Raw genomic sequence first — 18,251 nt, 5'->3', positions numbered from 1 at the left:
ATTTGTTGTTGTGATCCGGTGAACTCAGAACTGGAAAACCGTGAAGAAATTGTGGCAGTAATAGTCAATGCTTTCAACCTTTTTCTGACCAGTCTACCAAAACCTCCCGAGATTCCAAATAATATAGAAATTGTGCAACCGAAAGTAAGTAACTACGACTTTAATTATACTTGAATTTTACTGATATTTTTTATATTAATTGCTTGATATTTTATTTAAATATTAGTGTCCGCACCAACCAGACAATGTGGCATGTGGATATTATGTGATGAGAATGTTCAAGGATTACATTGAACATTCACGACCTGGACGTTACTTGAAGAAAGAGGTATGTACATAAATTTATACAAAATTAACAATTTATTTATTATTAAATTATATATAATCAAATAATTGATTAACTAATATATTTTAATTTGTATTTTTTGTAGCTAAACACTACGCCATATACACAAGCACAGATTAATGAAATGCGACAACACTGGGCGAACCATATGCTACCGATAATTCAAAGTCATCGTCCAACATATTAGGTTTTTGTCATTTACTTTTACTTTTTCTTTCTTATTATATGTTTAGCTAGCTAGTGTAATATTTGTTAATTTTGTATGTTTAACAACAAATATTACAATTTTGTATATTTAGCTAGCAAAAACATATTAGATATACACATTTCGGTTTTATTAATGAAAATTCAAAATTTAAATTTGTATATAATTTAGATTTTTTAATTAATATATTTAATTCTATTTCAAAAAAAAATTAATATATTTAATTCTATTAATTAATATACTGAAAATAATTATTTAATTTTTTAAAAAAAAAATACAAAAACATATGACGTCTCCCATGGGGAGACGTTGAAAGTCTACAAAGTCTCCCCATGGGAGACGTTGTAGGTACCTATGACGTCTCCCATGGGGAGACTTTGTAGACTTTCAACGTCTCCCCATGGGAGACGTCATAGGGCCACTTTAGATGGCCCCTGCAACAACGTCTCCCCTGGGGGGAGACATCAAATGTCTACAATGTCTCCCCCATATAGCCATTAAATGCCTATTTTGTTGTAGTGAATATTTAGATATATGTGATATATCCAAATATGTAACATATTTGGTGTTACAAATTTGTATCTTCCAAATATTACCCTTTATTATGTAAATTTGGTTTTACACAATATTGAGATGAATTTCATAAAGCCATATGTGAAATGGCTGTTAGAGATATGATTTTAACCCCAATAATGTGTTTTGGGGGTTACAAAATCAATTGGGAGGGTTTAGAACGTTTTGAAAAACAGTATAAAAATGTGTGTTGAAAATGGTCAGTGGCTGCAGCCACAAGAAGTTGGTGGCCGCAGCCTGTGGGACAGAGAACAGTGGCCACGGCCATTGATGTCCCTGGCCGCGGCCACAGGTGCATTTCAGGCCATTTTTTCAGTTTTTTCAATCATCGTTGAACGGCTCAAAAAACCCAAATAACTCCCAAATCTCAATTTTAATTCCATAATAATCCAATTAAACATTGGTAACAGCCATGGGAGTTGGTGGAATTTGAAATTCAAAGAGTGTCTCTAAACTCTATAAATAGGAGCCTATAGCTCACTTGAAAGACACAACATTTCTATCCATTAGAGCACTTGGCTAGAAACACCTTGAGGCTTGATAATTCCATTAAGCTTTTCCAATATCTGAGAGAGATCCCTTAGTGTTTGAGTTCTAGGGAAATAAGCTTTTGGACAAAGGTTTTAAACCTTGTTTAAGTTGGTGATCCCCAACCCTCTTCACTTAGGTTGTGTAAGTGAGAGTTTCCTTTTGTTTTGTTCTTATTTTCTTATTCTATTTACTTGTAACTTTTTTTTAGAGTTGTAATCTTCTTTTCTTTTGTTTCAAACACCTTTTCTATACTTGTAATCTTTTGCATAGAGTTGTATCTTTCACTATTCTCTTCTTCTTCTTTTCATTGTTTATTTGTATTTTTCAGTTGTAGAGTGGTAACACTTTATTTAATCAATCAATATTTATTTGTAATATTATTGCATAGAGTTGTACTTTCTTACCATTTCCATTGAGGCAAATACTATTTTTCCTAACAGTAATTACAACTCAAAAATTACAACCAATCGACCTAAGCAGAAAAATACAGTTTAACCTTAGTTCCTTTGAGAAACCCTAACTGTGGTGGTCGAGCAGACACATATGTACTCGTCTCCACCGAAGCTCTCCAACTCATGGCTGGTCCAACTTCCCTTTCCCTTTACATGCACTACATAGCACCCGTGAGCCAAGGCTCGGCAAGAAAACTTAAACATGCTCATAAGTAGTTAATAACATGTTATCAAATCATAATAATCATGTCTAGCAGTAATAACCCTACTCATACATGCATACCATTCATATAAATCACTACAACATCATATGGGGCCAGCTGCCCTAATGAAATGATTAATGAATCATACTGGGGCATGTTGCCCTAATTACATGAATAATGAATCTCATTGGGGGCCCAGCCCTAGGATATGATGCTAATAAGTCACCTTGGGGCCCATTGCCCTATCCTCTATATAACCAGCCTTGGAGCTAGCCCTGCGTACTTGACTCTTAATTTTTAAATGGTCTTGCATACTAAAATAAAAGAAAGTTTAATATACTTCAAAGCAAAACATCAATTTTCTCCTCTATCTCTCTTAAATATACATTGTCTTATTTATATATATATATATATTTGGATCATGGATCACCCTAAATAGTGTTAGTAATTTATAACGCTCTGGATAGCCAAGACCACTACACTGTGTGTTTATAAAGGTGCAGGACTTGCTAATCAAGCCAACCAGTTAAAAACGTGATTGCTAAAGTCATTAATGTGCTAGGGATAAAAGGTTTTGGTCTCAAAAGATACTTTTCATATAATTAAACATTTTACACATGGGATCCCAAAAGAAATAACATTTAAAAGTCTGTTTACGAAATTTCCGGTGTACAGACAACCACCAGCCTTTCTAAAGGCAAAACAGATGTTTATGGTTCTCCTGTCCCTGTCTCCCCTCAACAGTGACGGCTGAGCAGCTGTTCATGTACATTCTGCTCTCAGAGCCCTCCGAGTTAGGGCTGGTCAATCTTGCCCTTGCCTTTACCTGCACCACGAAGCACCCGTGAGCCAAGGCCCAGCAAGAAAACATAACATCATATAACGAGCAATGATAACAGTTGAATAACCCTTTAAGCATAATCATATATCACATTAATCACATAGCACGCAGATACAATCAAAGATTCAGCCAATCAACACTTAACTTATACAATACGACTAATTCACCAACCAATAACAACAATCAAATCACATATCAGTCAGGGTCGACACCTTAGGTCGCACCCTCGATTTACTCCACTGACTCCGGCCTGCTTAAACTGAGCTCAGTGCATAATAAGTTGTCCTCAGCTACCAGTGGCCGAGCCCACCCTGTGCACTAGTGTAAACCTCGACACTCTTAGTTCGTTTGTTTACTATTTGTATGGCATAATACCATCCTCTAAAGAGAATACAGATCAGGGAACCCTTAGTCCCATAATAAATCCACAACTGGGTGCAGTTTTCTTACCTTTAATTTCCAAGTTTACTGATTACGAGCGATGCCTATCGAGCACGATCTGCTTCCTGAGCCCTAGCTCTTACCTAGTCACAAACAAGATAAGGGATTCCATTAATATTCAAGCAAAGGTTTCTAGGTGAAGTTCTAGCTTCTAAGACATCGAATTCCACCAAGCACGGTGGTGGAACTGATCCCGAGCACCCTAGGTTAGATTCTCGAGCTTAAAACCTTCAAATAACCAAAAATATTGTAAAGGGCCGCGGCCCACCCCTGACACAGAGGCTAGGCCTCTCTGAAGATAGACACGTGCCGTGGCCCTACCCTATGGCGCCGCATCGCTTCCCCACTGCAGAGCCTCCTTGGCTCTTCTTTGCTTCGCAGGGCCGTGACACTCTAGAACAGAGCTGCAGCCCAGCCCTTCATGCCCAGAAAATCCACCATGTCTAACATCCTAACCTTGCTCAAAACCACCCCCAAGCACCCTAATTCCAAAACCCATTGATCACAAGACTTCTAACCTGATTCTAGCAACACAATCCAACAAAAACCTAGCTTAAAAACTCATTAAAATCCAATTTTGATTTCTAAAATCCATTAGCTCAAGAACTCTAGAACCAGTCATGCAAACTCAGAATTTAAACTCTAAATTACGAAGTGAAGCTTACCTTCTTTGATGAACCATTTCCTTAACAATTTCTGAGTTAAAACCCAAGCTTTCCAGCTTCAATTCAGTCCTTAAACATTAAAACCATAAACACTTTTAAAAAACTAGCCAAAACATAGAATTTTAATGATCAAGATTGTAATTCAGTTCTTACCTTAGTCCTGGTTAAATTCCCTTAGTTAGAACTGAGCTAATCCCTCAAAACTTCAGCTCAAATCACAGAATTTCCTGCGGAGTTCCTTAGATTCTAGTGGTTTTCCTTGAAAAAGAAGAGGAAAGAAGGAGAGAGAGAGAGGGGAGGGTCGGTTCCTCTATTTCCACCAAGTTCTAAGGTTTTACTTAGTCTATCCTTAGGTAATTAAGTTAATCCCGGGGCTCGGGGTGCCGGAAACGTCCCCGAGGGCAAAATGGTAAAATTCCCCCAGTATTCCCACCTAGACTTCCTAACCTCAAATATATCTCCAATTATTTATTTCCGTAACCCGACAACCTAAATAGCCATCCAATGCCTGAAATACCCCTTTACTTGCCCCAAGTCAAGTATTAAGTCCTTTTGTAACTTTCCCGCAAACTAGCTCCCTAGGATCGCCTCAAGTCGCATGCTGTAGATTTACCCACATGATAATGTGGTCCTCACAGTTATAGCATATAATCACATTTACATTCATATAACCATACAACCATGCTTATCATATAATCAAATCATGCATTAAACTAATAAATTCACACACAAACCAATTATGCCCTCTTGGCACACTAATCAAGGCCCTTAAGCCATATTAGTGATTTTGGGTCGTTACATAATTAGTTTTTAAAAAGATTTCTATATTACAAAAAGAAAACAACAACAATAACCAGGTCAGGTCATGATCGACCCACTTCAATTGCTAGTGGGTCGGGTCGGATCTCGTCCCGTCTTGTTTTTGCCCCGCTTATATCTGGATCAGGGGTCGCCCCATCGAATCAGGTCTCTGACCCGCCCGATCCACCGGGTTTTTTTGCCATCCCTAAAATAGGGCCTCTTCTTTCACATTTGAAATGTAATTTTTGGGTAGCAAAACTCTACCAAATTTTAGTCTCATTTCTCATATTTTCTCTCTAGAATTTTATGAGAATGTCTAGCATAATAGGCTAACCTTCTTAGGAAGGTTAGGATGATCCTATATGCACTATGACTTTGTTTGGTATTTTTGATTCACCGTGTGCTTAAAGTTTATATATTTGACTGGATTCTTTTCTTTCATCTCTATTTCTTCATCTTATTATCTTTATTTATGTTTACTAAACGTTAAAGATTTTGTCATTCACTTTCTATGTATTATCAAATTAGTGAAAAATAATATAGATAATATCTTTATCATTTTCTCCATCTCATTCATATATATATTTACTTTTGCTAAATCTATATAGAATTAGTCATGCTCTTTCTACGTACTTTATAATTAGTAAAAATAATATTTGTGTTAGGTTTTATGTCTAATATTTTATTTCATTATTGCCAATAGTATAATGTCATTTTTAGATTTCTCATAAGAATTATCTCATCCTTCCATGGTAAAGAATATTAATCACTTGAATGCATTTTTGTGAAATATATTTGTGCTTCAATGCTAAATCTTCCAAATGAATAGTTGGGATGTGAACTATTCATTTGTGTAATTTTTGTGAATCAAAGATCCAAATAGATAAGTATGCATATTGGTAACTCTTGATCCTTTCCACTTGTTACCTTTTGTTACATCACACTTTTATCCTATCTTTATTTATAATCTTTAAATCTAAAAAACACAAAAATATCACTTGTTCTAAGTTTCTCACATTATTTATTTCTAAACTTCATTTATTGATTAACTTTATTTCTTTGCCTCCTTGTGGAATTGACCGCCCGATCTATACTACAACTACTGCTTAGTGGATGCATGTTTTGGGCGTTAATCAAATTTTGGCGTCGTTGTCAAGGAGGTAATAGTGAAAAAAAAGTTTTGTAATAAATTTTGCAAAAGAGGTAAGTAATTCTATCATTTTCTTTTTGTGTATATTTCTCTAGGATTTCTTTTTTTAGAATTATCTTATCTACTCTTAAAAAAAATTACTATCATTATTTTTTTTATTGTTCCTTTTTAATTAGTTTTTCATTTTTTTTGTCATTGTTGTGCTAAAAGAAAAAAAATTGCTATCCTTTATTTTCTAGGATTTGTTAGTTTTTTTCTTAGTTTATTTTGTTATTATTTTTCTTTTGTTAGTTTTCTTTTTCTCTCTTTTTATTTATTATTGTTGTAAAAATAAAAAAAAGCTTGTTGTGTGTGTATTTAGTTTTTTTTTTCTCTTGTTAATTTATTTTTGGTAGCTTATTATATTATTTTCTTTTTTTTTATTATAGTAAATAAATAATTAAAAAAATAAAAAATAAGTTGGTTGCTTATATTTTGTTAGGTTAATTTTAATTTATTTCTTTTATTTTTTCTTGATTTTAATTATTTGTGTTTAGACTTTCTTACATTTTTTTTTTCTATACCTTACTTTTGTGCTATTTTTCTTTTTGTGTTTGTAGGATTACTTTAGTTTCTTGTTTACTTAGTTAGTTTTTTGTTAGGTTAATTATTTGTTACTTTCTTAGAAATTTTTTTAACCCTTTTTTATTTATTTGTGTTTTTCTTTTCCTATAATTTTTTTAGGTTTTGTGAGCATCTTATTTCTTTTGTTTAGATCATCTTTTATTTATTTATTATTGTTAGATTTGTCTCTTTATTTATTTTTTATTTTTTTGTTATTATTTTTTTAAAAAAATTTTTAGGTCTTAATTCTTAAAAAAAATCATAAAATCATAAGCAATTTTGCTTAAAGGTCAATTTGAGTAAAGTTTTCATCCATGCTTACTTAGTAACCTCAGTGAGTTCTAGTACGTGTTGATTGTAAGAGGACCAGTTTTGTGAATTGTGACCCCTCCACAATTGTCTATGAACCTCGGGGAGTTCTATATAAAGTGTGGTTCTTCAATGGAACCGTTCTAAAAACCTCAAATCAACTTGGAAACAAGTAAAAAAAAATCAATCAAAAATTAAAAAAAATAATCACAAAAGCAAAATAAATTAAACAAAATAATAATGAATGAAGAAGAAAAGAAACGTTTTGAGATGTATTTTCCAATGTATTATTCTTCATTCGGAAACAATCATAATTCTAGTGCTACCGAGGATACTAGCTGTTTTAGAGGTGCATGCAAACTTAGTGTAAGAGAGTACCGAGAACTTGAGGTCTTAGAAACTAAGTTTGATAGAGAAAGTTACGAGGTTCCCGAGGTAGATTATGATGAACGTTATTGTGACTTTGCAAGAGTCGACCATAGAAATCATAATTCTTGTTGGACCAACCCCGTAGATTTTAGTTGGAAGCCTGGGTACAACTACCATGCACTGCCTCACATGAATTTTGAGCACGATTTTTCTAACTTCCCCCATGAACATCAATATAATGTTTGGACTAATAGGAATTCCTTAGAGGACAATTTACACACATTTATAGAGGAGAAAAAAGAGTTAAATAGACAATTTGTGGAAGATTTTAGGAAAACTAGTACTCAACTTTCAGAATTGACCAATGCTATTAATGCACATACTCTAAGTCAATTACCTTCTCAGCCTGAGACCATAGTGCCATCATTTACTCCCATTCCTAAACCTGATGAGGATGATGATATTACCATTTGGAGTGAAATTCTTTCCCATACATAAATTCTTCCAACCACTCCAAATAAAAATGAGAGCTATCATACTAATGTGATCGACTTAATCGTCTAGGAAATCATAAACATATTTGCAATGAAACATTCACCCAATTTCCTCCATGATTTTGAAACAAACATTTTCTTTATCCTGAAAATGTTACTAACACTTTGATTTTTGAGACGCAGGATAAAAGAAAATTCATTTTTGATACATGATAGTACGCAAACCTATAGTTGGTAGACTTACCTGAGAGCAATGCTTTTGTCTACCAAAGATTGATCAGGTTTTATCTTTCTTTTTAATGTGCTTTATTTTAATTTGTCTTTATTTTATGTTGTGAATTTTACTTTTTTGGGGTTTCATTTTTTTTTTGTTGGTTATCATTTGCTCCCACAACGTGCATAACACATAATGTTGGACAATGTCTCATTTTGAAATATATTTTGATTACCATTTTGAAATTTTGAGTTAAATTTTTGGAAAAATCATGACAAAAAAAATTTGTGAGATAGTTTTTTCTATTTTTTATTATTAGGAAGTAAGTTTTTTAGAGTAATTTCATGCACAACAAACCATGTGAATTTTTTTTAACACATTCAGTTGAGAAAAATCCTAAACTTTAAAGCATTTAATTTTTTGTGAGTTGTGAGAATGAGAAAACAACTTTGAAAACTTTTATTGATCATTTGAGTTGGTAAAATTCATTTTTGGGAATTTAAAACACGACATTTACTAGAGGGATAATTTTTGTTTTAAAGAGCCTTTGTTGTATTTTATTGTAATTTTCCTTTTAATTTCTTGTATTTTTTTCTCTATTCTTATGTTGTCTCTTGTAAAAAAAAATATAAATTGTTACACCCAGATTTCAAGATAAGAGGTTATGACTCTGAAAACTGGGCTCATCAGGTGTGAGCTCGAAATGTATGAAAAAATCATATGGTCCAGCTGTATAACCCTCTGAAGTAAAGCAACAACCTCGAAGATGTGTAACCTTGGATATTCTCTGAGCTCGCGATGGGCAATGACACGACACTTGAATATATCTTTTACCGAGTGTCCTCATGCGAGATAGTTCGAGCTAGGGAGGTATAAGCTCGGTGACGACAACCTCAACAATACCTACCTACCATGAGCCTAGCGTAAAGTTGGGTGGCAAGTTCGTGATTGATCCATAAGTCCTGACAGACTCAATGCTAATCACTGATCTTGAAGACCTGATGAATCGCCTGGGATAGCCCCTTACGTGTGAACATATTTATTGCTGTGTAATTCCAATATTTAAGGGATGCCATTAATCTGTTGTCCATTCCCGATCTTCATGGAACGTTCCATGTATATAGGAGATAATGCATTTAATATCATTATTTCAATTGATTTACAGAATATCTTCCCGAAATATGTGGGAATGAATTCTACATCCTTCTCTATAAATAGAGAAGAAATCACCACTTGTAGAAGACTGATTCCTGATTTCTGGAGAAAAAGCTCTGGGGAATTCATCTCTGAAGAATTTCCAGAAAACTCCAAGTCTTAATAACATGGACTCGTGGACTAGGCAGAATTAACTGCTGAAACACGTAAAAACCTTCTTGTCTTCCTCTTTAAATTCATTTGCTCCATTTTTCATTTGTTTATTTGCTCTACTATTTAAGTTGACGAAAAATGGCGTCAACCGTTTGGTGCTTTCGTTGAGAGAATTAAGCAGTACGTGTGTGAGTCTAGTCAAAAAGCCTCCCTGAATCAACAATGGCAGCCAATGATCCCAACGTTCCTGAGGAGGAAATTTTAGATGAAGCTGACTACCCCGACTCCTTAGAAAGTAGCTTATGGTGAATTCGGACCCTAATGATAGAAGTGGGTCATCCGACTCTCGGGGACCACCAGCCCCCAGGAACGATGAGGACATGTATTATAATCCTGAACAATATGTCCCAATAGTGGAGCTCAAAAATCGTCAACTGCGAAAGAAGTTGGCAGAGGCCAAGAAACGTAATGAAGAGATGGCATGACTGGCTGTTGAGGCACATGCGGCTCAGGCCCCACCTCCGTTAGAGGCCCAAGCTCTATCTCCACGGGACGTTCATGTTCCACCACGCAAGCCTCGTGGGCGACCGCGCAAAAACTCTGCCACCCGGAGAATGGAGCAACCTTCGCCGCCAGCAGAAAAACCTGCTCCATCAAGGCCCTAGAGAAGTAACCAGGCTGGAGCTCCTGCCAACTCAATTGTGGAGGTACTGGCCGGGATAGGGAATAAACGAGCCCCCACGGAGGCTCGGACCCAAAATCATGAGCGTTCCTGAACCAGTTCAAGCAACCTCGGGGCCTTCTAGGCCCCGTAATGGATGGCAGCCACCATCACCCATAAGGCACCCACCATCTCCAATAAGGTATCCCTCACCTACTCGGAGAAACACGCAACTGACTCAGGATGATAGGGAAAGGTGAGCTGGGCAGAGATGTGGAAATGGGGAGACCACTAAGGGGCATAGAGGTACCCAACACACTACTGAGATGAGGCAATCGACAAGGAACCCATCTCGAAACAACCGTGCAATGAGCCATGTCAGTGAAGGCTCGGGAGACACTAGGTCAGTCAGTATGTATGACATGGGACGCAGAAATACTGGGAATCGAAGGGATCGCCCAGATTTACAAGAACACCTGAACCATAATCGGTGTAATGATAACCCCTCGAATCCAAATCTGAGGGATCATCTAAATGGACGCAAGAACCCTTTGCATAGGCGTGAAATTGGGGTTGTGATCAACGATAGCAGGTTTCAAGTCAGACCCCCCGTGGATCCAGTCCAAGAAAGGATTGAACAACTAGAAAGAGCATTCAGGCTCTTACAGAATGAACAAGGTCGGGAACGGGACAAAGAGGTCGACGAAGAACTCGAGCCCTTCGCCCCTCATATTTCCAACACCCCGTTTCCTCAGGGATTTCGAATTCCTCATGTCCCACCATTTGATGGGAATTCTGACCCATGCATTCATTTGAGTACGTTCAATACAATCATGCAAGCGAGTAATGTGGGCTACGAGCTCAGATGCATGCTGTTTCCAGCATCGCTCACAGGGCCAGCAAAAAACAGGTTTGAGAAGTATAAGAGACATTTGATCGCTTCTTGGGATCAATTTTCTAGAGATTTCAAAAAGCAATTCAAAGCCATGGTCGGAATTAGGCCCGAGGCATCTGTCTTGACCAATGTCTGATAGCAGCCGAATGAAACATTGAAAAGTTACCTAACAAGGTTTAATTTGGAAGTTTCCCGAGCTCGTGACGTAGACGATAGCGACCATTTAATGGCTATCTGAGTCGGAGTAGTGCCTAAAATTCCTCTCTAGGAGGACATGCAGAGGAAGCTCATAAGGTCCTTAACCGAGTTCAATCGACGAGCTCAGAGGTTTGTTAATGTAGAAGAGGCGAGGTCAGCATTGAATATGACCTCTCAGCCCATAACTACAACAACAAACGCAAACTTTGTTTTGACCTCGGTGGGTCCTGCGACCTCAAAACCCCCTAGGGACAACCCTTCTAAAAGGAAGAAGAATGAAGGGAGTAATCCCGAGGCAGAAGGGGGAAATAAGAAGAAAGGGGAAAGATATTTCTCCGTATACAAAGTGTATACCAAGCTCAATGAGTCTCGGGAGAATATCTACCTGGCTAATGAAAACTAGGTCCCTTTTAGACATCTGGACCCCATGAGAAACCAGAAAGCGAAAAGAGACTCCAAAAAGTACTACAGATTCCGTAGAGATATCAGACATACAACCGATGAATATAAGAAATTAAAAGATGAGATCGAAGGCCTGATCTCGAGAGGATATTTCACGCAATATGTTAGAAATCAAAATCCCAATCAGGCTTCTACCAGCCAGAGGGCAGCAACAGCACCACCTGCCCAGAACAACAACTCCCGAGCAAGGGAGGACGAACGACCCCCTCCAATTGATGGATACAATGTCATAACCATCTCGGGGGGACCACATATTGCAGGATTGGGCATGAACGCCCAGAAACAATATGTGAATGAGCTGAAAATAGGTGACTGGTCTCCTTACGAACTCGAGCCTAGAGCTCCAAAACATCAAATGGTTGAATCTCAACCCATAACATTTATTGAGGATGATACGTCTCATGTATAATTCCCTCACAACGACCCATTGGTCATCACCCTTTAGCTCGCGAATAAGAGGGTACACAGAGTCCTGATTGATAACGGGAGCTTAGTAAATATCCTTTATAAGGCCACCTTAGAAAAGATGGGACTCACGCTTTGTGACCTAAAGGCCTGTGCAACGACGTTGTACAGTTTTTCAGGAGAAGGGATTGCCTGTGTGGGATCCATTGAACTCCCCGTGACCTTGGGAGACTTCCTAGTCTCGACAACCAAGATGATGGAGTTTGTAGTAGTGGATCTTCCATCAGCCTACAACATACTACTCGGGAGACCCGCCCTAGTAGGGCTGGGGGCAGTATCGTCTGTTAGGCACCTGGCCATCAAGTTCCCGACTTCTAGTGGCATCGGGACGCTAAAAGGATACCAGCTCGCGGGAAGGGAATGTTACAACATTTCCATTAGAGGAAAGAAACAAACAAGTGCACAAACACTTGTCATAATTTAGAATAAGGATGGGACAGTCTTTGAGATAGACGAAGAAATTGATCCAAGAATAGAGGAAATAGCTGATCTCAAGCCATTAAAATAGCTCGAAGAGGTCAAGCTCAAAGAAGTAGACCCCCCGAAAACAGTGAAGGTAGGAAAAAACCTTCCAGATGAAACAAAATAGCAATTAATTTGCTTTTTGAAGAAGAACTAGGATATTTTCGCGTGGTCACATTCGGACATGGTAGAGATAAGCCCGAATGTGATAAGCCACGCCCTTAATATTGACAAACGCTTCCCCCCGAAGCAGCAAAAATGAAGACTCCTGGATGATGACATGAAGAGAGCCCTGAAGGAAGAGGTCGATAGGTTAAAGGCAAATTGATTCATACAAGATGCCTTTTACCCAGATTGGGTCGCTAACCTGGTGCTAGTTTGGAAACCTAACGGAACATGGAGAACTTGTATTGATTACTTTGACCTCAATAAAGCATGTCCTAAGGACTGCTTCCCCTACCTTGGATTGACATGCTCGTAGATGCCACAGCTGGGCATGGACTTATGTCGTTCATGGACGCCTATTCTGGATATAACCAGATTGCCATGCATGCCCCGGACCAAGAGCATACGAGTTTTGTAACAGACAAAGGACTGTATTGCTACAATGTCATGCCGTTCGGGCTCAAGAATGCTGGAGCCACATACCAACAACTCGTAAATATGATGTTCTCTGAACAGATAGGAAATAACATGGAAGTTTATGTTGATGATATCTTGGTCAAATCTAAACATAACAATAACCATGTGGATGACCTTGAAGAATGCTTCACCGTGCTTCAGAAATACGACATGAAGCTCAACCCCCAGAAATGCTCCTTTGGAGTATCGTCGAGAAAGTTCCTCGTTTTCATCGTAAACACACGGGGAATAGAGGCTAATCCTGACAAGATCCAGGCATTAATTGGCATGCCCTCACCTTGAAAGCATAAAGATGTCTAGAGTTTGAGTGGACGGATGGCGACATTAAGTAGGTTTATCTCAAAGTCTACAGACCGCTGCCTACCATTTTTTAATCATTTGAGAGGGGGCAAAAAGTTCGAATGGTCAAAGGAATGCGAGCTAGCATTTCAGGAGCTCAAGAAGCATCTTGCAGAGACACCTATATTGTCGAAACCTATCACAGGAGAAATTTTGTATCTATATCTCGCTACAACCGAACACGCCATTAGCGCCGTGCTCGTCCGGGAGGACCAAAAGGTGCAAAGGCCAGTATATTATGTCAGCAAAAGGTTACTGGGGGCACAATCAAGCTACCCCTTAATGGAGAAATTGGCTTTCAGCCTAATTCACTCATCTCGAAAGCTCCGACCTTACTTCAAGCACACCCCTTCCATGTGTTGACTGACCAACCACTACGACAAGTCTTATCAAAGCTAGAAGCCTCGGGCCGAGTATTAAAATGGGCTGTTGAGCTCGAACAATTCGAGGTTACTTATCATCCAAGGACAACCATCAGAGGACAAGCCCTGGCAGACTTCATAGTGGAATGTACTAGAATGACTAACGATGAAGTTATAACCCCAGCCCATGAGCTGTGGAAACTTTATGTCGATGGGTCTTCCAACAAAAATGGATCGGGGGCAAGAATCATATTGATCACTCCGACCGGTAGCCGATTTCACTCCGCCTTGAGATTCGACTTCGAAGCATCCAATAACGAGGATGAATATGAAGCTTTGCTGGTAGGACTTCGAATAGCCAAGGAACTCAAGGCTAAGGTGATACATTGCTACAGTGACTCGCAGTTGGTGGTCAATCAAATTTTAGGGGAATACCAGGCTCGTGGGACAAAAATTGCTGCATATTTGGAAAAAGCAAAAGCAGCTCTCAAACACTTTGAGTTCAACATAATAGAGTAGGTTCCCCGAGAGCAAAAATAGAACGCAGACGCCCTAGCCAAGCTCGCCGCATCCACCGAGGTCGACGAGCTGAATATTGTACCAATCGAGCACCTGTCGGCACCCAGTATAAGTGAACCTGAAAATGGGGACGTTTGCATGATTGAGTCCGAGCCAACCTGGATGTCCCCAATAGTTGAATACCTTGAAACCGCAGAACGGAACAAGGCTCAAAAACTGATGTATCAGATCCCCATATACACTATTGTGGAAGGAAGGCTATATCGGAGAGGATATTCTATGCCACTGCTCCGATGTGTGACTCCACCCGAGGCCAAGAAGATCTTAGAAGAGATACATGAAGGATTCTATGGGGACCACACTGGGGGGAATAACTTATCAAAGAAAATTATATGCCAAGGATACTCTTGGCCCACCATCAAAACAGATTCATTTGATTACGTCAAAAGATGCGATAAGTGTCAACAGTTCACAACAATCCTACGAGCTCCACCTTCCAAGCTAACTATGATGACCTCCCCATGGCCATTTGCGGTCTGGGGAATTGATCTCATAGGCTCGTTACTAACAGGCAAGGGCGGAGTTAAATACGTTGTAGTCGCGGTAGATTACTTTACAAAATGGACTGAGGTCGAACCCCTAGCAACAATTACCTCAAAGAAAGTCTTGGAGTTTGTGCTAAAATATATAATCTGCCGATATGGAATGCCAAGGAAGATAGTATCGGATAATGGTACTTAGTTCGATAGTAAACTGTTTACTAATTTTTGTGAGAAAAATGGGATACTAAAGAGCTTCTCCTCTGTGGCTCATCCCAAAGAGAATGGCCAAGTCGAAGCTGTGAATAAAACCCTGAAGAGCTCTATGAAGAAAAAATTGGAAGAAGCCAAGGGAAAATGGCCCGAAGAGCTACCCCAGGTCTTATGGGCTTATCGGACCACAACTCGTACTTCAACAGGTCTTACGCCTTTTTATTTGGCATATGGATGCGAGGCTATGTTACCAATCGAGGTCAAAATACCCACCGTTCGTAGCAATGCTTATGACCAAGCCTCGAACCAATCCCAGCTCGAAGTAAGTCTGGACCTGGTCTAAGAAAGAAGGGACAGCGCTCAACTAAAAAATGTTGCATACCAACAGCGAGCTACCCGGTATTTCAATAAAAAGGTTCGAGACAGAAAATTCAGTCTGGGAGATTTGGTGCTAAGGCATGTGTTCTTGGCTACACGGGACCCGGCTGCTGGCGTGCTTGGGCCTAATTGGGAAGGACCTTATCAGATCGAATCGGCTATCCGACCTAACGTCTACAAATTAGCCAGATTGAATGGGGATTTGGTACCACGGGCATGGAATTGCAAACACTTACGACCTTACTATCAATAGTGTAGGAACAATGTCACTTGTATCCATGCTTGTTTATCTTTACTACACTTCTGTTAATAAATTGTTCAATTCCGAATAAAGTTCACGTTCGTTCCAATATGCTGTATTTTTTGCAAACTCTCTTGATTTAATAACCTATGGTCACACTCATAGGATATTAAGGGGGCATTAGTGGTATATATATCGTTAGCTTGAAAAAATAAAATAGCATATACGAAAAAAATTTAAGTATTTGGAAATAACCAAATACGCGAGCTAAGATAGTTTTGACATAAGAAAATTATTAACAAATACGTGTTTGGAAACAACCGAATACGCGAGCTAAGATAGTTTGGATATAACCAAATGTGCGAGGCAAAATAATTTGGATAAAACCAAATGCGCGATCTAGACATAACTAGATCAAAAATATTTGTGTATGGATTACGAACCAACAGCAAGAACTAAATAGGTTTGGAACCAAACCAGCTAAAATTAATCGACAGAAGATTGGAATATAAATAAACCTACTTCAAGTTAAGTTGAGATCGAGGCTGGAGTATCTCGCAAAAAGATAGTTTCGACCTCATAACCTTGGGGAGCTACTCGAGGATGAGGAAAAGTAACTAGAAAAGCAGGATATAACTAAACCACCTACATTACACGCCATAGAAGTACTTTTGAGTGCATGGTAACAGTAAGTTCCAACCTTGATAAGTAACGAGATCGGATACGGATACATCGGGTAAACTGTGCATGAATGCATTGAATATCGAGCTTAAAATCCACCACGTGTTTGTATGAATAAATAGACATATCTCAACTTGAGAAATGTAAAGCAAGAATATTAAAGTAAAGTCAAATACGGTATTATAAATACCATAAGAAAATAGCTCTTTCACGAGCTATAAATTGTCTTAGCCCCATGGGCATAAAAAAAAAGATAAAAAAAAACTATTACAAGAAGTTCAAAGGGACGCAGCCCCAGGTCAGGATTTAGGAGGAAGGAACGCCCTCCTTAGCCTTCTCAGCATCCTCCTTAGCCTTCTCAGCATCCTCCTTGGCCCTCTCTGCCTCCTCCCGAGCAGCCTCCTCCGCGTCGAGCCGAGCCTGCCATTTCGCCAAGAGTTCTTCCTCAAAAGAGCCTAGGAAGCTGGTATCAAGATCGGCATTACTGGCCCATATCCTATACAAGGCCAGATCGACTGGACGATCCTTCTTCTCCTTGAACTCTGCGAGAAGACGGGCCTTTTCACCCTCCATTATCTCGAAAGTGGCTGCTTTCTCCTCCTCAAGCTTGGCATTGATCCTCTCAAGCTTCACGAGCTTGGCATTCACCTTCTCAAGCTCAGTTGTCTTGGCCTTCATCTGCTCAACTTCAGCCTCCATCTTTGCCTTTGCGGCCTTGAGCTCGTCAGTAAGCTTAAGTTGAAGATTCTTTGACTCTTGGGCATAGGACATGCTCGAGTGGACTTCATTGTTCAACTTATAGTTAAGCTGAGCAACGACAGCAAGAGACTGAAACACAAACAAATCTAGTTAGAACACATGCTAAGCATAAATACAACAAATGGTAAAGTAAGTGAAGTTACCGCGGCAGCGAGCTCGACACTCTTGTCATAAAGGGTGTTGCAGTCTCGAGCATTGTTAAAAACCTGCCACTGGGGAGCCTCGAAGCTACTGATGCTCTGGCCTACCCGGGATAGAATGTCTGAGCCAAGTGTAGCCCCACGGGGCCCGACAGCATTGTTGTTTACATACTCATCAACATGAGTAGAAATCGACAACATGCATGTTTTGGAGGCCAAGGGATTTTTCAGAGGTGGACCGAGCATTGAGCGAACCATGATCGGAGAAGGCAAAGGAGGAACAACTGTGGTGGATGTTTTGACCTGAGGAGTCAGATCCACGACTGGGCTTGTAATAGTGGGAGCTAGAGGAGGAGGAGTCTTCTCAGTCCTCTAAATGACCTTGGCGGGTCAATCTGAATTTTGCCAGCCTCTCGGGCGCTTACTCCTCTGAGCCCCCTCGCCACTGGCGAGCACAGTGTCGAGATCAGAGTCCATAGAACCTACACAATTGCACCACATTATAAGAAATTCTAGGATAGAAAAGTTGCACAATGCAGACAGGCAAGAAATAAAGGACAGGTAAAGAGGAAACTAACTGGAACTCTCCCCCGAGCTCGTGCTCGGTGACCATGTAATTCCCCCATCTTCAGAAGAGGCAGTGGGAGTCCCTTCCCTATATGTAGAAGTCAACCTCGAAAGGTCCCTATAATCATTTGTCCTGCATTGAACGGATATTCCATTCCATACCTCGTTCAGACTATACATAGTATCATATTTCCCTAGCCAACTATCAAACCTATGAACCCTC

At 39.2% G+C, this 18,251-nt stretch overlaps 1 protein-coding gene across 1 annotated transcript in view; it reads right to left on the bottom strand.

Annotated features, from left to right (window-relative positions):
- Window positions 1-17,333, bottom strand: part of LOC133814839 (uncharacterized) — a 45,349-nt gene extending 28,016 nt beyond the window's left edge. Inside the window, exon 1 of the mRNA XM_062247749.1 lies at window positions 17,211-17,333. Within this exon, the coding sequence (XP_062103733.1) occupies window positions 17,211-17,333 (123 nt within the window). The remainder of the gene's footprint in view (window positions 1-17,210) is intronic.
- Window positions 17,334-18,251: the final 918 nt, after the last annotated feature.

Source organism: Humulus lupulus, chromosome 2, assembly GCF_963169125.1.
Source record: "Humulus lupulus chromosome 2, drHumLupu1.1, whole genome shotgun sequence".
Taxonomy (NCBI): Eukaryota; Viridiplantae; Streptophyta; class Magnoliopsida; order Rosales; family Cannabaceae; genus Humulus; species Humulus lupulus.
The sequence above is the reverse complement of the archived record's forward strand: the minus strand, read 5'-3'. Positions and strand labels throughout refer to the sequence as shown.